At 47.1% G+C, this 19,856-nt stretch overlaps 1 protein-coding gene across 1 annotated transcript in view; it reads right to left on the bottom strand.

Annotated features, from left to right (window-relative positions):
- The window catches only part of NOL8 (nucleolar protein 8), a 559,501-nt gene that overhangs the window by 161,715 nt on the left and 377,930 nt on the right, over positions 1 to 19,856 (bottom strand). Inside the window, exons 13-14 of the mRNA XM_082265109.1 lie at positions 15,046 to 15,172; positions 2,921 to 2,982 (exon numbers count right to left, since the gene is read on the bottom strand). Of these exons, the coding sequence (XP_082121235.1) occupies positions 2,921 to 2,982; positions 15,046 to 15,172 (189 nt within the window). The remainder of the gene's footprint in view (positions 1 to 2,920; positions 2,983 to 15,045; positions 15,173 to 19,856) is intronic.

Raw genomic sequence — 19,856 nt, 5'->3', positions numbered from 1 at the left:
CCCCCTCAGACCCCCCAAGGTCCAGAGATGAGCGAGACCCTGAGAAGGGCACTCCAGCCATAGCAGCCCCATCGCCCTCTGAATCAGAGGAAATAGACAATCTGGGCCGTTTTGCGGATCGATCAGCCATTAGCATCTGCACCTGAGAAGCCAAGGTTGGCCACAATAGCAGCCAGATCAGCCCCCTCGGGGGATGCAGCAGCCCCTTGGCCCCCCACCAAGGTGGGAGGAAACTTGCAATCCTGAGAATCCATGCCCCAGCAATAATTGAAAAAGGAGGACTGCCCCTTTAAGACCGCGGCGAGCGTAGCCCACCGCACACTACTGTAGGAACTGACCCCCACAGGGATAAGGACACTGAGCAAGGAATACAGGAAAAGGAAAGGTAAAAACCTGGAGAGACCACACAGGCTGCTGCCACCGATCGCTGTTCCAGAGCAAAAGGAAGTGATGCAATGACTGACCGCCCTATAAAGCCTATGCAGGCTACACAAACATGGCCACTCGGCTGAGGCATTTTTAGGCAATAAGAAAATGGCGCCGACATGTGGCTGTATGAGCGATCGCCGCCAAAATGGCGGCGTTTGGCGCCAAAACACTGCGCCGTACCACACAGGGCCGGTCACCATAATTTGCTGCAAAAAAATGGCAGGCCGCAGTAGCGGCCGCCGCACAGCATGTCTAAGCCCAGTCTGCCCCATACTCTCATATAGCAGAGCGGGAGAGCCCCCCCCCCCCGCAGCCCACAGAAAGGCAGCTATTCCACACAGGAATCTGACAGGGAGCTCAGCACATACACAGACATGCAGGGTCACACAGTCACAGACTGACACCCAAAACAGACAGGTCCCCACATAGAATTGCACTTACCAGTCCGGATGGCGTGGGGAGCCTTCTCTAGCGTCCAAACCGCTGCACTGAGGACAGGGAGTGTCGCAGCCAGGACGCAGTGGAACTGCGGTGCGAAACCGCAAATGGCGTCCGGTGAGGTAGCCACCTCACAGGCAGCATCCCTGCAGCGAACAGGGATGGGTCGTTCAATATGCCAGGGAAACCTGAGCTGAACGCTCGATGGCAGGCTGGGAAGCCCCTGGCCCTGAACCCTGGGATCCAGGGTGGCCAGTCCGAGACCCAGCTCCGCATGATCATCTTCATCCGAAGAAACTAAACTAATGCTGATAAAAAGAACAGCTAAGTAAAAGAAAGAGAAAAATACTCAAAATAAAATCAAAAAGACGATAGAAGGCTGAGACTGAAAGCCCCAGCACAGGATCAGCTAGCTACTCCTAAGCTAGGCATTAGAAACTGAGTTGAGAATGCAGGAAGCAGGGAGGTATTGACTGAGGGGACCACCCCCTAGGGGTGTGATATGCTAAAAGCTTTGATATTAACAAATCTTGTTGCCTAGCTACTCCTGCGGAGCAAAGGTCAATTACCCATTAGTGAAGATTATGAAGTGGCGGCGACTGTCGGAGGATGTAAGAGAAAATAGCCCTTCCACTTACCAGCCAATAGCTTCGTAAAGGAGCGCACACACCTCTAGGTGTTTTGCGCATGTTCCTAAATGCGCAGCGCACTTCTTACCTGATGACGACTTCCTGCTGACAATGTGGGCTTCCGCCCTTCATTGCTGCTCTGAGTACTGAGCCACTGGCTTCCTTCCTCTCCTGGACGACTAACGGATCTGTCACAGCAGCACCGCTCCCCACAGAGCAATTAAGGTTTTCCACTATACCTATGAGCCCTTTATCCTTTATCATGTGAGTGACCAATCGGCTTTTTCTTCTTCTTGTCTCATATCTACATACAGAGCCTGCTTCTACTGTCAGGATCAGCTGTCATTCGTGGATTATCATTTTTTTTTTTTATCCCCTTAGAACCCCACACTGTTTTTTTTACATTTTTCTTCTTTTGTTTATATTGTGCTGACACTAGCATGGCTGCTCCTTATCAACCAGCTGTGCACTAGTTAATGACTGCGGTGGGTGCCTGAGTTAATATACCGAAAGTTTTTACTACTAAAATACAGCATAACTTCAGGAAACCCCGCTGAAGTCACGCCCACTGAAGCAACGCGTACGGGGGAGGAGTCGTGACGTCACCCACGACGCTCCGAAGACATCGCTGCATTGGAATACAGCACATCATTGCTACATGCCGCTGTACTGCCGATAGTACACCGCCCTGTTACATGTTTTCGTTTATGCACTTGGAAAGTGCTCTGTATGTGAGTAGACCCTTTTTAAGTATCTAATAAAAGCAGTTTAAGATGGAGAGCATTAGATCTTCTCATGTCTTTCATATGACGAATGGCTGCTGATTGATCCTGGAGACCACTTCAGAGTATAGGAGATCGGGTTTTGGCAGGAGTTCACCAGGCTATTTACCCATACACAAGGTGCAATGACCTTTGATGGTCAAGTGATGGAGGTGAGAGGCTAGCATTATCTTTGGTGATGGATTCACATTTGAAGTGGTGCCTGCATTCATCCTAACAGCACGGGTCTCTTTACTATACATCTGTGAAGTCGGAGGGACTACTCTTTGAATCTACTCTTTGTTCTTATATGGACATTTTTTGTATACATTCAACAGTTATTGTGAACCACTGTATGCAATTCTTAGCGCTGCACCTCTTTTGATTTTATGTTCTTTTTTGGGTATTGATAGTATTGACCTGTACCGGTGTTCAGCAGCTTATACTCCATTTTTGAGTTAGATCTGAGCGCTGAATAATTTCTTTGTATTTAACTTCAGGAAAGAATTGCAAAAAAAAAAAATTGTGAAAAGTGCTATGAGCTATTCTCTTACTGATCTTAAAGCGGTAGATAGCGTTTACTGAATTAAGTCCACAGAGTCTTATTATAAACATAAATTTAAAATGAATCTGCTTCAATGAATAACACATAAGTACACTTACTTTTTAACCGTTCATCATCTTTCACAAAGAAAAAACGAATGGTGTTTAAATCTGGTTGTGTACTGCAGGAGTAAAAGTAAAAAAAAAAAGTAAAATGTGGATGCAGAATAGGACAACATGAATACAATGCAGAAAGTGTCTCATACTCACAAAAAGAAACAGTCTACATCTGAAGTTTGAGGAACAACTGTCCCCTTAACCTCCCTAGCGGTATTCCCGAGTGTGGCTCGGGGTTCATTTTCAGTAACAAAAGCGGTAACCCCGAGCCACACTCTGGATTACCCCATTATAAGGGAAGGCACTGTGGGGAAGGTAATATTGGGCGTATGCTATAGGCCCCCCAACCAGGGAGGGAGGAGGGGGAGGCGGACCTCCTTTTACAGATAGGATTGGCAGCAAGGATGGGAAATGTCATTATAATGGGGAACTTTAATTATCCAGATCTAGACTGGGCAGAAGGAACTGCGCATTCAGCCAAGGCTCGGCAGTTCCTAAATGATTTGCAGGACAATTTTATGGGTCAGATGGTAAATGCACCGACAAGAAACAATGTGGTACTTGACCTACTGATCACCAATAATACAGACCTGCTTATGGATATAGAAATACGGGGCAACTTAGGAAACAGTGATCATAGGTCAATTAGTTTCAGTTTTAATCATTGTAATAGGAAACATAAGGGTAATATAAGAACACTGAATTTCAAAAGAGCCAATTTTACAAAACTGCGCTCGCTGCTAGAAAATATCAAATGGGATAGAACCCTGGGAACAAAGAACACGGAGGAAAAATGGGAGTGCTTCAAGAGCATACTTAAAGGGATTGGCCAGTGCATTCCAAAAGGGAAATAAATTTAAAAGAGCGAAACTAAACCCTGGGTGGCTAAACTCCAACATAAAAATGCATATTAATGCTAAAGAAAAGGCCTTCAAAAATACAAGACTGAGGGGTCATTGGCAGCATTCAAGCAGTACAAAGAGTGTAATAAGAAATGTAAAGACGAAATCAAGGCGGCTAAAATAGAACACGAGAGACATATAGCGGAAGAGAGTAAAAAGAACCCCAAAAAATTCTTTAAGTATATAAACAGTAAGAAAGCAAGGCCAGAACACATTGGCCCCATAAAAGATGACAAAGGAAACATGGCCACAGAGGACAGAGAAAAGGCGGGAAGTGTTAAATAATTTCTTCTCTTCAGTCTTCACAAAATAATCGGGGGGCTACACTAACCCAGCTTGGAAGGCCAAACTAAATAACACACCTCAGGAAGTACCGCCATGGCTAACAGAAGACAGACTTAGAACTAAACTAGAGAAAATTAACATAAATAAATCCCTGGGACCGGATGGCTTGCACCCGAGGGTTCTTAAAGAGCTCAGCCAGGTGATTGCCAGACCATTATTCTTGATCTTTAAGGATAGTTTACAGACGGGTATGGTGCCAGCTGATTGGAAAAAAGCCAACGTGGTACCAATATTTAAAAAAGGGCAGAGATATATCCCGGGTAACTATAGGCCGGTCAGCCTAACATCAGTAGTCTGCAAGATTTTGGAGGGGATGTTAAGGGACCACATACAAGACTTTAGTAATGAAAATGGTATTAGTAGTAATCAGCATGGATTAATGAAAAATCGTTCTTGCCAAACCAATCTATTAACCTTCTATGATGAAGTGAGCTGCCACCTAGATAAAGGTAATCCTGTGGATGTGGTGTATCTGGACTTTGCAAAGGCCTTTGACACTGTTCCCCACAAACGCTTACTGTTCAAACTAAGGAAGGTAGGTATGGACCCTAAGGTGAGTACCTGGATAGAGAACTGGCTCCAGGGGAGAGTGCAAAGGGTGGTGATTAATGGGGAATACTCGGATTGGGTGGGTGTGGAAAGTGGGGTCCCCCAGGGTTCTGTCCTGGGACCAATCCTGTTTAATTTATTCATAAATGATCTAGAGGAGGGGATATCTAGTACAATCTCAGTATTTGCGGATGATACTAAACTAAGCATGCCAATATCTTCTATGCAGGATGTGGAAACCTTACAAGCGGACCTGAACAAAATAATGGGGTGGGCAACTACATGGCAGATGAGGTTTAATGTTGAAAAATGTAAAGTAATGCACTTGGGTGCCAGAAACCGGAAAGCAAGCTACTCACTAGGGGGGGAACCTCTGGGTGAGTCTAGGATGGAAAAGGACCTGGGGGTACTGGTAGACAACAGGCTTGGCAGTGGCATGCAATGCCAAGCCGCTGCAAGCAAAGCCAACAGAATACTGGGATGCATTAAAAAGGGGATTCACTCCAGAAATAACTGCATTTTTGACTTAGCGTAAATCCTTTTCTCTTAAGCTCATTGACAGACGCAGGACTGATATCTTGATATCCGTAGGGTTATACTGCCCCCTACAGGAGTAGGACACTAGGCAGGAAAAAAGTTCTGGCCACACCCATGGGCAGTCCCAGGGGGTATATCCTCTCTCTCCCTGCTATAGGATGTCAGTTATGTAACAAAGCAGTGTCAGAGACTCATACCAACCCAACTCAAAATAGAGGGGCGGGTCCTGCGTCTGTCAATGAGCTTAAGAGAAAAGGATTTTACGGTAAGTCAAAAATCCAGTTATCTCTGTCGCTCATTGACAGACGCAGGACTGATATCTTGATATCCGTAGGGACGTCCCAAAGCAGTGCCATAAATGAGGGGTGGGATAACAGAAATAAAATCCAATCCAGAAGGCCAAAACTAAGCCAACCAGAAGAATAGTAGACTCATTGAACCAAGCAGATGAGACCCACCTGAAAAAAACAAAACCCCCGAGGTAGACCGAAGGTCCCCTCAAACAGCGGCCTGCAAAACCTTGCGGCCGAAAAAGGCATCCGCCGATGCCAGCACATCAACCTTATAAAATTTTGTAAAGGTATGAACCGATGACCAGGTAGCCGCCTTGCAAACCTGAAGCACCGATGACCAGGTAGCCGCCTTGCAAACCTGAAGCACCGACGCCTGATGGCAGAAGGCACAGGAAGCACTAAGAGCCCGAGTAGAGTGCGCCTTAACAGGGAACAGAGGAACCCGTCCCTTAATAGAATAAGCCTGCACCACCGTCTGTCTGATCCATCTGGAGATAGACGCGGCAGACGCAGGAAACCCCATTCTAGGGCCATCCGTGATCACAAAAAGTGAATCGGCCTTACGAAAAGAGTCAGTAGTAGCCAAGTACACCCTGATCGCCCGAACCACATCCAAGGAGTGTAACGCAAATTCCCGAGGATGACTGGGCTTAAGACACAGGGAAGGTAACACAATATCCTCATTCAAGTGAAAATCTGAAACCACCCTAGGAAGGAAGGATGGATTCGGACAAAGAACCACCTTATCCTTATGAACCACCAGATATGGGGAACGACAAGACAACGCCGCCAGCTCCGACACCCTGCGTGCAGAAGTGATAGCCACCAAAAAGGCCACCTTCTGGGATAAGGTAAGCAAGGGAATCTCCCTAATATTTTCAAAGGGAGCTTTCTGGAGAACAGACAACACCAAATTAAGATCTCAGGGTGGCAAGGGCGTGCGCACCGGAGGAGCCAGGTGCCGCACCCCCTGGATGAAATTCCGCACCAAAGAGTAGCCAGTGGCCTCTGGAAGAAGATCTCCAATGCTGAAACCTGACCCTTGATAGTGCTTAAGGCCAGCTTCTGCTCAACCCCCCGTTGCAGGAAGGCCAATATCCGAGCCACCCAGTAAGAACGTGGAGGAACCCCGAGGGACTCACACCACGCGATATAAGACTTCCATGTGCGATAATAGATCTTTCTGGAAGTCGCTTTCCTTGCTTTAATCAGAGTAGGAATAACTGAAACAGACAAACCCCTGTCCTTCAGCACCTGGCTCTCAACAGCCAAGCCGTCAAAGCCAGCGATCGTAAAGCAGGATGGAAGATCGGTCCCTGAGACAGCAGATCCTCCCTGAGAGGAAGTAGCCAGAGAGCGTCCGCGACCAGCCTGACCAAGTCGGCGTACCCGGCCCAACGAGGCCAGTTCGGAGCCACAAGGATAACACGAATTCCCTCCGCCTCTATTCTGCGAAGAAGTTTCTGCAGCAATTTGAGAAGAGGAAAAGCATACAGCAGCTGATACTGCCCCCATGGAGCAACCAGTGCGTCTGTGGCGTCCGCCAGAGGATCGCGGGAGCGGGCTACAAACCTCTGCACCTTCCTGTTGAGCCAAGATGCCAACAGATCCACATTCGAGGTGCCCCAACCCGTGGCATTGTCCGACTGAATCCGAACCGGGCAGCCCCGAAGATGCTCGATCCAGTGATCCAGGCAAAACCTGATCGCTCTCAGTTCCAACACATTTATCGGCACCTGGATTCTTCCAGGGACCAGAGCCCCTGAGCAGACAGCCTGCCGAGAATCCCTCCCCATCCGGATAGACTGGCATCCGTGGTGACAATCATCCAATAGATCGGAAGAAAGGACTTCCCCTGACTGAGCATCGGAGACCGAAGCCACCAAACCAGAGACTCCCTGGTCCCCTCGCTCAGCCGGATCCGATTGTCCAGGGAATCGGGATTCCGGTTCCATTTGAGAAGAATCTCCTTTTGGAGAGTTCCGCGTATGACACTGAGCCTGCGGAGACTCTGCACAGAGGAAGAGGTCAATCAGGTAGCCCAGGACCGATATGCCCCGCTGCCGCAACAGCACCAGAACTGGGGCCAAAACCTTTGTGAAAACCCGGGGAGCAGAAGCGAGACCAAAGGGTAACGCCACAAACTGATAATGGTCCTCTCCCACAGCAAAGCGCAGAAAGCGCTGGTGTCCTACGTAAAATGGGAACATGAAGATAGGCATCCTTGATGTCTATGGACGCCAGAAAATCCCCCTGATGCAGGGAGGCCACCACTGTGCGAATGGCCTCCACTCCTTGTTGCATCAAGTCCTGCACTGCCCCCAACAGAGCCGTTAGGCGATTCGGGGACAGTCGCATATTGGAAGGGAAGAACGGCACCGGTGGAAGCGATCGAAACTCGATCTTATATCCTGACCGTATGACCTTGTGAACCCATTTGTCTTGAATCCTGGAGAGCCACGGGTCCGGGAACCGGCGAAGACACCCCCCCACCCCTGATATGGGTGGGGGTGCACCTTCAGGCTGAAGCGGTCTTATCCTCAGATCTGGAAGGACCGGATTTTTGCTTCACAGACCAGGGTCTATTGAAACCCCCCGTGGGGGGGGGGGGGCTCTGGAGGGCTTCGCCTTGTCGCCCGCCCCGGATGAGCGAAAAAACTTCTGGTGAGCTGAAAAGGAAGTTCCTTACCCTTATTAGCCTGTGGTAGAAAGGTGCTCTTGCCCCCAGTGAGATCCTTGATAATCTCATCCAAGGTAGCACCAAACAGGCGATCCCCCTGAAAAGGGAGATCAGTCAAGGCTTTTTTGGAAGCCTGATCCGCCGACCAGCACTTCAACCATAGCATGCGCCGGAGGACCACCGCCGAGATCGACACACGCCCCAGCAATGGAGCAGCGTCCAGTGCGGCGTCACAAACTGTAGCCCCCGCACCATCTGCTCCAGCAAATCCATCACGGCCGGGGGGGGGGAGACTTCTCCCCTCCAGGTCATGGCGTAGCAGCTTGGCCCATTCCGTCAACGTCTGTGAAACCAGAGCAATGGTAAACACTGGCCTTAAGGCCGACCCTGCCAGGGAGAATATGGAACGGGACACAGATTCCGCCTTACGATCAACTGGATCCCGAAAGGACGGGGAATCCTCCAACGGGTTAACAGTAGCCTTATTTAGCCTGGAAACCGGCGGATCCACCGAAGGTGGCACCGTCCAGTTTTTAAGGAGGGACTCTTCAAAACGGGTAGCGCCTAGCAATCCGTTTGGGCATCCCAGGGGACGTTTTGGACGGACCCACTCCTTTTTAATGATATTGTTAAAGCATTTGGGAAAGGGAAACACCTTCGCCACCTTGGAGGGCTTGCGAGTGCCAAAGGCAACTAACATATGATCCGCATCCGCAGGTGCAACCTCCAGTTTTAGGGTCTCCCGGACAGACACAATCAGTGCGTCCACCAGTGCCTTGTCTTGCGCTATGGCGGAGGCAGAAAGGTCATCCTCACTATCAGAGGAGACGGGGCGCGAGACAGCAGCCCCAGAGGAGGAACCCGCAGCAGCAGCGACTGGCTCAGGATCAGAATCTGAGGCATCAGACAAGACAGGGGTAGGCGGGGGTCGCTTTTTAGCCCCCCGTCCCTGACAGGCCACCTCCACCCGGGACACAAATGACTCCAGGACCGCCAAAAGTGCATCAATGGTGAGGGGAGAATCGGGAGGGCCCTGCGGCCACCTCAAGGGGATCAGGTGGGGACACATGTGCAGCAGGGTCCATGGCAACACCAGGGGAACCCGTCAGCAAAAAATGACAAAATTGGAAAAAAAAAAGTTTTTTTTTTTTTTGTAAAATGTCACCCAGCGCTGCAGCGCCACTCAATGGTCAGACAGCGTGCCTCGAGACCCCCGCAGAGAGAGAGAGACCCCCAAAAAGGCTCACCACACGATGCACCAGAGTTCAACAGGACTGCTCTCAGCGTTGTCTGCATGACAAGGAAGTCCTGTGGAGCGATCTTCCCGCGTCTAGGGAGGGGCTCCACCTCTCACACGCCCTCAGTAACTCCCACAGCTGCCCAGCTCTGCAAACAAAACGAGCTGGGTATAGGTTGAACTGGATGGACGGATGTCTTTTTTCAACCTCACTAACTATGTAAGAATCTTACTCACCTTCAATGCGATCCCCTGCCATCCTCCCCGTCATCCTCACACTCTCCCCCAACTCTGTGTTCGGCAGATGCCGGAATTTGCCTTCCGGTTCCCTTCCCTGCGAGCGTTGTGACCCCGAGGGGTGGAATCGGCGGCAAATTCTAAAGTGTAAATACACTAAATGACATGATACCAAGTTGTGATCCTAACGGATTACACTGTATCATGCCATTTCACCATAGGTTTGCACCTGGTGACTTTTCCATTGCTTTGTGCCTGGAAAATTGAGAATGACCATGGCGCCCAAAAAGCGTTTTTATTGAGCAAAAGCGCTATTAGATGAACAGGAGTTACAGGATGAAACGGAGTTACTTGAAAAACTGATAGCGATTTGTGGGAAAATTCGTCATCAGGTACGGAAAGTGACGACAGCGACAATTCTGATGTCTTTTTCTGGCATAGCTTGTGGAATTTGGTAAGTATATCAAATGATTCTTCAGAATTTCCAACGGAGCTATGTGCCAGAAAGAGACATCAGAATTGGACTTCTATCAGCAACCTGATCGCCCTTTGCAACTTCGGAAGTTTGTACAAGGGGAGAAAGACCCGCGCAAGAGCTGAGTCGAGAGTCAGCCCCAGATAAATAACGTATGGATGGGGATTGAGTAGATTTCTTGAAATTGATCGTCCACCTGAATTCTTGAAGGGTCTGAACTGTAATAGAGATGTTGTCCAACAGATCCGAATGAGAGTCTGCTCGAAACAGGAGATGGTCCAGATATCCCAAAATTGAGATTCCTCTCTGATGTAACAAGGCCAGCACAGGGGCCAGGACCTTGGTAAAAACTCTGGGAATGGAGGCGAGACCAAAGGGTAACGCCACAAATTAAAAATGCTCCTATGCCACTGCAAAGCTGAAGAATATGGGGACGTGGAGATACGCATCCTTGATATCAATGGAGGCCACAAAATTCCCCTGATTCAAGGACGCGACCACCAACCGAATGAACTCCATTCAAAACTTCTGCACCCGCACAAAGCGGTTTAGAGCTTTGAGATCCAGGATTGGACGCACCTTGCCCTCCTTTCTGGGCACCGTGAACAGGTTTGAATAGAAACCTTGAGAGCGTTCCTGTGGAGGAACCGGCATGATCACTCCTTGAGCCAGGAAGTCCTGCACAGCTTCCCGAAGATCTTTCTTCACCTGTCTCCAGAGTGTTTGATTTGCCTGAAAAAACCTGTCCCCCTTCCAGGACCAAAATTTGATTTTGTACCGGGAACAAATCAGTTCGAGAACCCACTTGCAGGGCCACAAAGGCACTCTTGGTGCCCCCTTGGTGATTGACGTAAGCAACGGCCGTGGCATTGTCCGATTGAATGCGCACTGAACAACCCTCCAGAGAGTCGGTCCAGTGTGTAAGGCAAAGCCGGATCGCTCTCAGCTCCACGACATTGATCGGCAATCGAGATTTCTCCAGGGACCAGACTCCCTGTGCTGAGTCCTGATTAAAGACTCCCCCCCCCCACCCGGACAGGCTCACATCCGTGGTGACAACCGTCCAGTATATAGGGGGAGAAAGGATTTTCCCGACCAAAGCAGTGGGGACCGAAGCCACCAGACTAGGGACTCTCTAGTCCTGTGGCTTAACTGAATCTGAGAATCCAGAGAATTCGGGTGTTTGTTCCACTTGAGAAGAATTTCCTTTTGAAGAACCCTCGTGTGGAACTGAGCGAATGGGACCGCCTCGAAGGACGACACCATCAGTCCCAGTACTCTCATACAGGTCCAAAGGGACGGTCGGTCGTTGGACATCAACAAACGAACCGCCGACTGGATCTTCCGGAGTTTTTCCGGAGGAAGAAGCACCGTGGCAAAGGAAGAGTCCAGGGTCAGGCCCAGAAAGACCAGTTTCCTGGAAGGGGTCAGAGATGACTTTCGGAGATTCACAACCCAAACAGACTCCTCCAGAGTACACATGGTGACCCCCAAATTTTCCGTCAGCAACGTAGGGGACTCCGCACGGAGAATCAGATCGTCCAGGTAGCCCAGGACCGATATCCCCCGCTGTTGCAACAGTGCCAGGACGGGGGCCAACACCATTGTGAAGACCCGAGGAGCAGAGGCGAGACCAAAGGGTAACGCCACAAACGGATAGTGGTCTTCTCCCAAGGCAAAACTGAGAAATCTTTGGTGAGCAGCACAGATTGGAATGTGAAGGTAGGCATCCTTGATGTCTATTGAGGCCAGAAAGTCCCCCTGATGTAGGGAGGCCACCACCGTGCGAATGGCCTCCATCTTTACGAACACATTCAGAGCCTTTAGGTCCAGGATCGGATGAACCCTGCCCTCCTCCTTGGGAACTGTGAACAGGTTTGAATAAAACCCGTGAAAGCGTTCCGCGTGTGGAACAGACACTATCACTCTTTGCTGTAGCAAGTCCTGCACTGCCCCACAGAGCACCCACAAGCGATTCGGGGACATGCGGACATTGGAAGGGAAAAACCTGACCGGAGGAACGGATCGAAACTCGATCTTGTACCCGGACCGCACAACCTCCCGGACCCATTTGTCTGGGATTCGGGCCAGCCACACATCCAAAAACCAGCAAAGGCGTCCCCCCACCCCAGTCACGGGTGAGGGCGCACCTTTAGGCCGACGGGGCCTTGTCCGCAGGCCTGGTGGAACCGGACTTCTGTTTCCCAAACCAGGGCCGCTTGGAGGCACCCGTGGAAGCCTTGAAGGGCTTAGCCTTGTCGGCTGCCCCGAGGGACGAGAATATTTCCTGTGAGCTGAAAAGGACGGACCCCGCCCACGGCGAGAGTCTTTACCCCTGGAAGCATGCGGGAGAAAAGCACTCTTACCCCCGTAACACCTTTAATAATATCACCCAGGGTAGCTCAAACAGACGGTCCCCCTGAAAGGGGAGTTCCGTCAAGGTCTTCTTAGAAGCCTGATCCGCAGACCAACACTTTATCCAGAGCATACGCCTCATGACCACCGCCAAAAACGACAGACGACCCGAAAAGGGAAGCAATGTCCCGCGTAGCATCGCAAGAATACTGCAGCGCCTGCACCATCTGGTCCAACAGCTCCCCAAATTCAGGAGCGACAGACTGGTCCTCCGCATCACGGTGTAACAGCTTCGCCCATTCAGTCACCGTTTGGATGACTAGGGCGGAAGCAAAGGCAGGTCGTAGTGCAGTCCCCGCCATAGCGTACATGTTGCAGGCCACAGCCTCAGCCTTCCTATCCTCTGGGTCCTTAAAGAACGGAGAATCTTCCATGGGAATCACGGTAGCCTTGTTAAGTCTGGAAACCGGGGGATCCACCTTAGGGGGCACCGACCACTTCTTCAGCAGAGACTCCTCAAAAGGGCAGCGCCTGGTAAACTGCCAAAACACCCCGGGAGAACGTGTCCGCCACTCCCATTCTTTGATTAGCAGGCCAGCAAAATAAGCGGGGAAGGGAAAAAACGTTTCCACCCTCAGAGGTTTATGGGTGCTGAAGGCAACCCGCCCACCAGGAGCGACGACAGCCGCATCCTCCAATTTTAGGGTTTCGCGCACCGAAACAATGAGTGCAGCCACCCGCGCCTTATCTTGTGCAGCAGAAGGCTCATCCTCACTATCAGAGAAGGCATGGTGCGGGGTAGCCGCGTCTGCGGTGGCTGGGTCAGACTCTGAGTCTGAGACTTCAGAGGAGGCAGGGGTAGGAGGGGGTTGCTTCTGCGCACCCCGCCCTCTAAAGGCCACCTCCACCTGGTACACAAAAGCTTCCAGGACCGCTGAAATCGCATCAGTCGACAGTTGCGAAGCCATGTGGCCTCCGTGAGGGGAGAAGGTGGGGGCAAAAGGGTCTGAGGGGTCCATGTTGCACTAATAGGACCTCCTTGGAATGCAGAAATCTTCAGGATGTCTGCATGTGTCAGCGGTGGCTTAGGAAAGGAAACCTGAGCCAGAAGCTTCCCGGACTGAAGAGAGGGGCTCCTCCCCCGAAAAAAAAGGCCTACAGGCACACCCACGGGCCTTCCCAGCAAAAATCCACTGCAAAATGGCCGAAACCCCCCCCCGGCCTGCACACCGGGCTCCAGACACAGGTAGGCCCAGAACAGTCCCCCACGCGGGGGGGGGGGGGCAGTGGTGGTGGGGTCACAGCAGGAAAGATGGGAAACCCAGGAGTGTGAGGGTCCGACCATCCCAGAGAGAGGGCCCTTGTCCACCCCAAAAGGAGGGGGGGTGGTACATTTACTCACCATACCGGGACACAGGCGGGCACCATCTCATGACAGGACCCCATGCCACCGGAGTAGGGGGGCTGTCGGCCAAATAGGAACACTGCGACATTAGCCTGGACCCTGTCGTGTGTGTCCTGGTGAGACGTTTAACTTGCGGGGGCCAGTCGCGCTCGCTTGCCAGACTGGGGTGACCACTGGATATGGGGGTCCAGTCTGTCGCCCAGCCCGGCATAATTGCTTGAAGATCTCACAGGAAAATCGTTCCGGAGAAAGAGACTAGCTAAAAAAAAAAAAATTCTACATAAAAAAAAATATTCCCATGCCAGGACCAAAGATCCCAGCAAGGAACTAGGTCCTTACTAGGCAGAAAAAAACGGACATCCTATGCAGGAAGAGAGAGGGTATACCCCCAGGGACAGCCCATAGACGTAGCCAGAAATTCTGTCTTGTGTCCTACTCCTGTAGGGGGCGGTATTACCCTACTAATATGCATCAGAGGACTGCGTCCGTCAATGAACAATAGAGAAATAGGATTTTTGTACTTACCGTAAATCCATTTGTCTGAGTTCATTGATGGACACAGCACCCACCTCTCCGTGGAGTTTTGATACTGCTTGTTACTAAACTGAAGGCCTAAAGGCGAGAGGGGGATGTATACCAGCTAGGACTGCCTGTGTTTTTTTCTGCCTAGTGTCCTACTCCTGTAGAGGGCGAAATAACCCTATAGTTCTGAATATGGAGCGTTGTGTTCATCAATGAAAGGGAAATTACATAGTTACAAAGTAGTTAAGGTTGAATAAAGACAACAGTAGATCCAGTTCATCATGTGTAGGTGTGTGTGTGTCAGTGACAACAATATTGTTTTGTTTACTATTGTTTTGATAAACATTTGAACAAATATAAATTGTGCCCTAAAAATCAGCAGCACCCTATTTGCATTCTACTGGTCATGTGCTTTCAGAAAATATATGCTTTGGGGGGGTCTTTAACAAACTATGAAAGCTGTAAGGGGAAAAATAAAAAAGCTATGAAAAAAACTGAAAAAATGGCTCGGCCAGCTAAGTTTAAAAGTGGAGCACAGGGCCTTGCAGCGAAAGGGTTAACTTAGGCATCATAACATAGTTTAGCCATCACCTTGTCTTGTTTTCTATAGCTACAGTTGTCTCCTTCACATCATCATCTTCAGAGCTGCTGTCCTGAAATCTAGGATCTTCCTGCCATGCCACTTTAGCTGGTTTGATCATCTTAGTCTTGTAGGGCTCTGTAAAGATATTAGCAGCACTTGCAGTTTACAATTTTTTCTCTAACAGTTCTTTTTCCGGTCTATCCTTATTTAATGCTTTTCTGATTTAAATGACTAACTGTTATTCAACATAATGATGCACAGATTATTCAACTTATGTACTGTAAGTAGGCATCTGTATTATTACAAATATTGTATATAGTAATAAACAAAATATGCTGTATCCATGAACACACACTTTTAACCCTGGCTACAAACATGATATTTAATGTATGCAATTGCAGTTTAGATGATTAAAAAAAACGAAAACATCTTCGAGGCATATTTTTAAAGCAGTGAATTTCACATTCAACAAACATTTACTAAAGGGGTAAATCACTGTAAACTAAAATGTATGCACCAGTAAGATATACCTGTATTAAATGTTTAGTGGTTGCCATAAAAATGGCTTTATGAATATGCCCCTCTAATTTTGGGCAGTAATTATAACACTCCATTACATCTATGGCTTAGCTACAAATTGCCAAAAATACAAAAAAAAAAAAAAAATTTGTAGCAAAGCACACCAACCTGTAGCAATAACTTAACATGTAATAGTGACACTTCACTTCTCTGTGACAAATGGCTAGCAATTATAGGTGTACATTTAATAAACAGAGTTTTCTCTCAGTTCACTTCTCGGCAGTTCTCAGAGAAAAACTATCTCCTCTGTGAAGTTTACTTCACTTCACTTCTCTTCTCACAGGGTGATTAGAGGAGAAGTTTTTCCTCTGAAAACGGCAGAGATCTGTGTATAACTGGGTGGACTGCCTGTAATCTCACGAGATATTGTGAGATTACAGTGCCGCTAAGTTTAAAAAGTGAAACCAAAGTTTAAAAGAACTCGTAATGACATGTTCTGACACATGAAAACTAAGTAAATATCTATCTATCTATACACACACACACATTATATATATATATATATATATATAATATACACACAGTATATACACATATATACAATATATATATATATATATATATACATACAGTGGGTACGGAAAGTATTCAGACCCCCCTTAAATTTTTCACTCTTTGTTATATTGCAGCCATTTGCTAAAATCATTAAGGTTCATTCTTCTTCCTCATGAATGTACACATAGCACCCCATACCGACAGAAAAACACAGAATTGTTGACATTGTTGCAGATTTATTAAAAAAGAAAAACTGAAATATCACATGGTCCTAAGTATTCTGACCCTTTGCTGTGACACTCATATTTAACTCAGGAGCTTTCCATTTCTTCTGATCATCCTTGAGATGGTTCTACACCTTCGAGTCCAGCTGTGTTTGATTATACTGATTGGACTTGATTAGGAAAGCCACACACCTGTCTATATAAGACCTTCCAGATCACAATGCATGTCAGAGCAAATGAGAATCATGAGGTCAAAGGAACTGCCTGAAGAGCTCAGAGACAGAATTGTGGCAAGGCACAGATCTGGCCAAGGTTACAAAAAGATTTCTGCTGCACTTAGGGTTCCTAAGAGCACAGTGGCCTCCATAATCCTCAAATGGAAGACGTTTGGGACGACCAGAACCCTTCCTAGAGCTGGCCGTCCGGCCAAACTGAGCTATCGGGGGAGAAGAGCCTTGGTGAGAGAGGTAAAGAAGAACCCAAAGATCACTGTGGCTGAGCTCCAGAGATGCAGTCAGGAGATGGGAGAAAGTTGTAGAAAGTCAACCATCACTGCAGCCCTCCACCAGTCGGGGCTTTATGGCAGAGTGGCCTGACGGAAGCCTCTCCTCAGTGTAAGACACATGAAAGCCCGCATGGAGTTTGCTAAAAAACACCTGAAGGACTCCAAGATGGTGAGAAATAAGATTCTCTGGTCTGATGAGACCAAAATAGAACTTTTTGGCCTTAATTCTAAGCGGTATGTGTGGAGAAAACCAGGCACTGCTCATCACCTGTCCAATACAGTCCCAACAGTGAAGCATGGTGGTGGCAGCATCATGCTGTGGGGGTGTTTTTCAGCTGCAGGGACAGGACGACTGGTTGCAATTGAGGGAAAGATGAATGCAGCCAAGTACAGGGATATCCTGGACAAAAACCTTCTCCAGAGTGCTCTGGACCTCAGACTGGGCCAAAGGTTTACCTTCCAACAAGACAATGACCCTAAGCACACAGCTAAAATAACGAAGGAGTGGCTTCACAACAACTCCGTGACTGTTCTTGAATGGCCCAGCCAGAGTCCTGACTTAAATCCAATTGAGCATCTCTGGAGAGACCTAAAAATGGCTGTCCACCAACGTTTACCATCCAACCTGACAGAACTGGAGAGGATCTGCAAGGAGGAATGGCAGAGGATCCCCAAATCCAGGTGTGAAAGACTTGTTGCATCTTTCCCAAAAAGATTCCTGGCTATATTAGATCAAAAGGGGGCTTCTACCAAATACTGAGCAAAGGGTCTGAATACTTAGGACCATGTGATATTTCAGTTTTTCTTTTTTAATAAATCTGCAACAATGTCAACAATTCTGTGTTTTTCTGTCAGTATGGGGTGCTATGTGTACATTCATGAGGAAGAAGAATGAACCTAAATGATTTTAGCAAATGGCTGCAATATAACAAAGAGTGAAAAATTTAAGGGGGGTCTGAATACTTTCCGTACCCACTGTATGTGTATATATATATATATATATATACACACACATACATACACACACAGTATATATATATATATATATATATATATATATATATATATATATATATATATATATATATATATATATATATATTTATGTGTTAGGTTAGGTGATCAATATTATGATAATGCTTCTGAAGAACACATTGTGTTGAGGTGAGGATCCTGCAACTGGGATGGATGAAAGAACAGACATCAAACAAGTCCGATGAATCAATTTGAGGCTGCTGGATTTGAATCACCCCTTTGTCATTTGGGCGAATTTTTTATCTGCATTCGGTAAGGAGATTGCACACCTGGTGGCTTATATTTCACTATTTGGATTTGTTAGATTCCGGATCTTGGGATCAATTCCTGAACATTTGGGCATTATATTTAGACACTTTACTTATGGTCTATACCACGTAGTTTATGGTTACACCATCAACATTTCTGATTTTTTTTATATATTTTTCGTTACAATATATTTGCATAGTTGTTTGTCACTATTTAAGTTGCTGCTTATTTTGAGGAGTTAGCGCAGTTATCATACAATAGAAAGTGAATCCCTATATAAATGATACAAGTGATGAACACAAAGCTGCAAGCAATCAGTGCCAAACACAAAACACCCACAGTAATAAATAGATAATATTGCTGCGCTAAGTGAATACAAAAAAATCGCTTAATAAAACATAATATTGTGACAAGAAATAAATAATCATAAATTAATATGAATCAAACAAAACGTGATATTGAATGTCCCAATAACACAGTGTAAATAAAGTGACTCAGTATTAATGTGATAAAAGTCCCAATACACAGTGCAATTTCAGTGACAAAATGAATAAACAAATCTTCATCTGTGCATAAAGTGCTGCATGCTTCACTCCAAGTGCTCCAGTGACAAATAGTGAGATTAGCAGCTCACCTCAAATAAAGACTCAAATGAGTCTATACTGGCATAAAGGTAAATAATCACGGTCACCTGGTGAGCCCTTCTGCCTCCACCTCCAACCAATCTCTCAGGTTATGTATGGAATCGGTGAAAAACATAAAAAAAGGAGATCTAGTGCTCTCTGTCTTAATAAGGGGCTATTTATTCAAACATAGTTGGAATCGCACTTACATTACAAGGCACTTAATACTGTGTATTGGGACTTTTATCACATTAATACTGAGTCACTTTATTTACACTGTGTTATTGGGACATTCAATATCACGTTTTGTTTGATTCATATTAATTTATGATTATTTATTTCTTGTCACAATATTATGTTTTATTAAGCGATTTTTTTGTATTCACTTAGCGCAGCAATATTATCTATTTATTAGCGCAGTTATCCCCCCTTTTTCTTTTGATATATATATATATATATATATATATATATACACACACACATACAATATATACACACGTACTATATATATATATATATATATATATATACACACACACACACACACACACAATATACAGTACAGACCAAAAGTTTGGACCCACCTTCTCATTCAAAGAGTTTTCTTTATTTTCATAACTATGAAAATTGTAGATTCACACTGAAGGCATCAAAACTATGATTTAACACGTGTGGAATTATATACATAGCAAAAAAGTCTGAAACAACTGAAAATAGGTCATATTCTAGGTTCTTCAAAGTAGCCACCTTTTGCTTTGATTACTGCTTTGCACACTCTTGGCATTCTCTTGATGAGCTTCAAGAGGTAGTCACCTGAAATGGTCTTCCAACAGTCTTGAAGGAGTTCCCAGAGATGCTTAGCACTTGTTGGCACTTTTGCCTTCATGCTGAGGTCCAGCTCACCCCAAACCATCTCGATTGGGTTCAGGTCCGGTGACTGTGGAGGCAAGGTCATCTGGCGCAGCACCCCATCACTCTCCTTCTTGGTCATATAGCCCTTACACAGCCTGGAGGTGTGTTTGGGGTCATTGTCCTGTTGAAAAATAAATGATGGTCCAACTAAACGCAAACCGGATGGAAAAGCATGCCGCTGCAAGATGCTGTGGTAG

The sequence above is a fragment of the Pelophylax lessonae genome (genome assembly GCF_965119305.1).
Source record: "Pelophylax lessonae genome assembly, chromosome: 8".
In the NCBI taxonomy this organism is placed as follows: Eukaryota; Metazoa; Chordata; class Amphibia; order Anura; family Ranidae; genus Pelophylax; species Pelophylax lessonae.
This window is presented reverse-complemented; position numbering and strand designations above follow the sequence as displayed.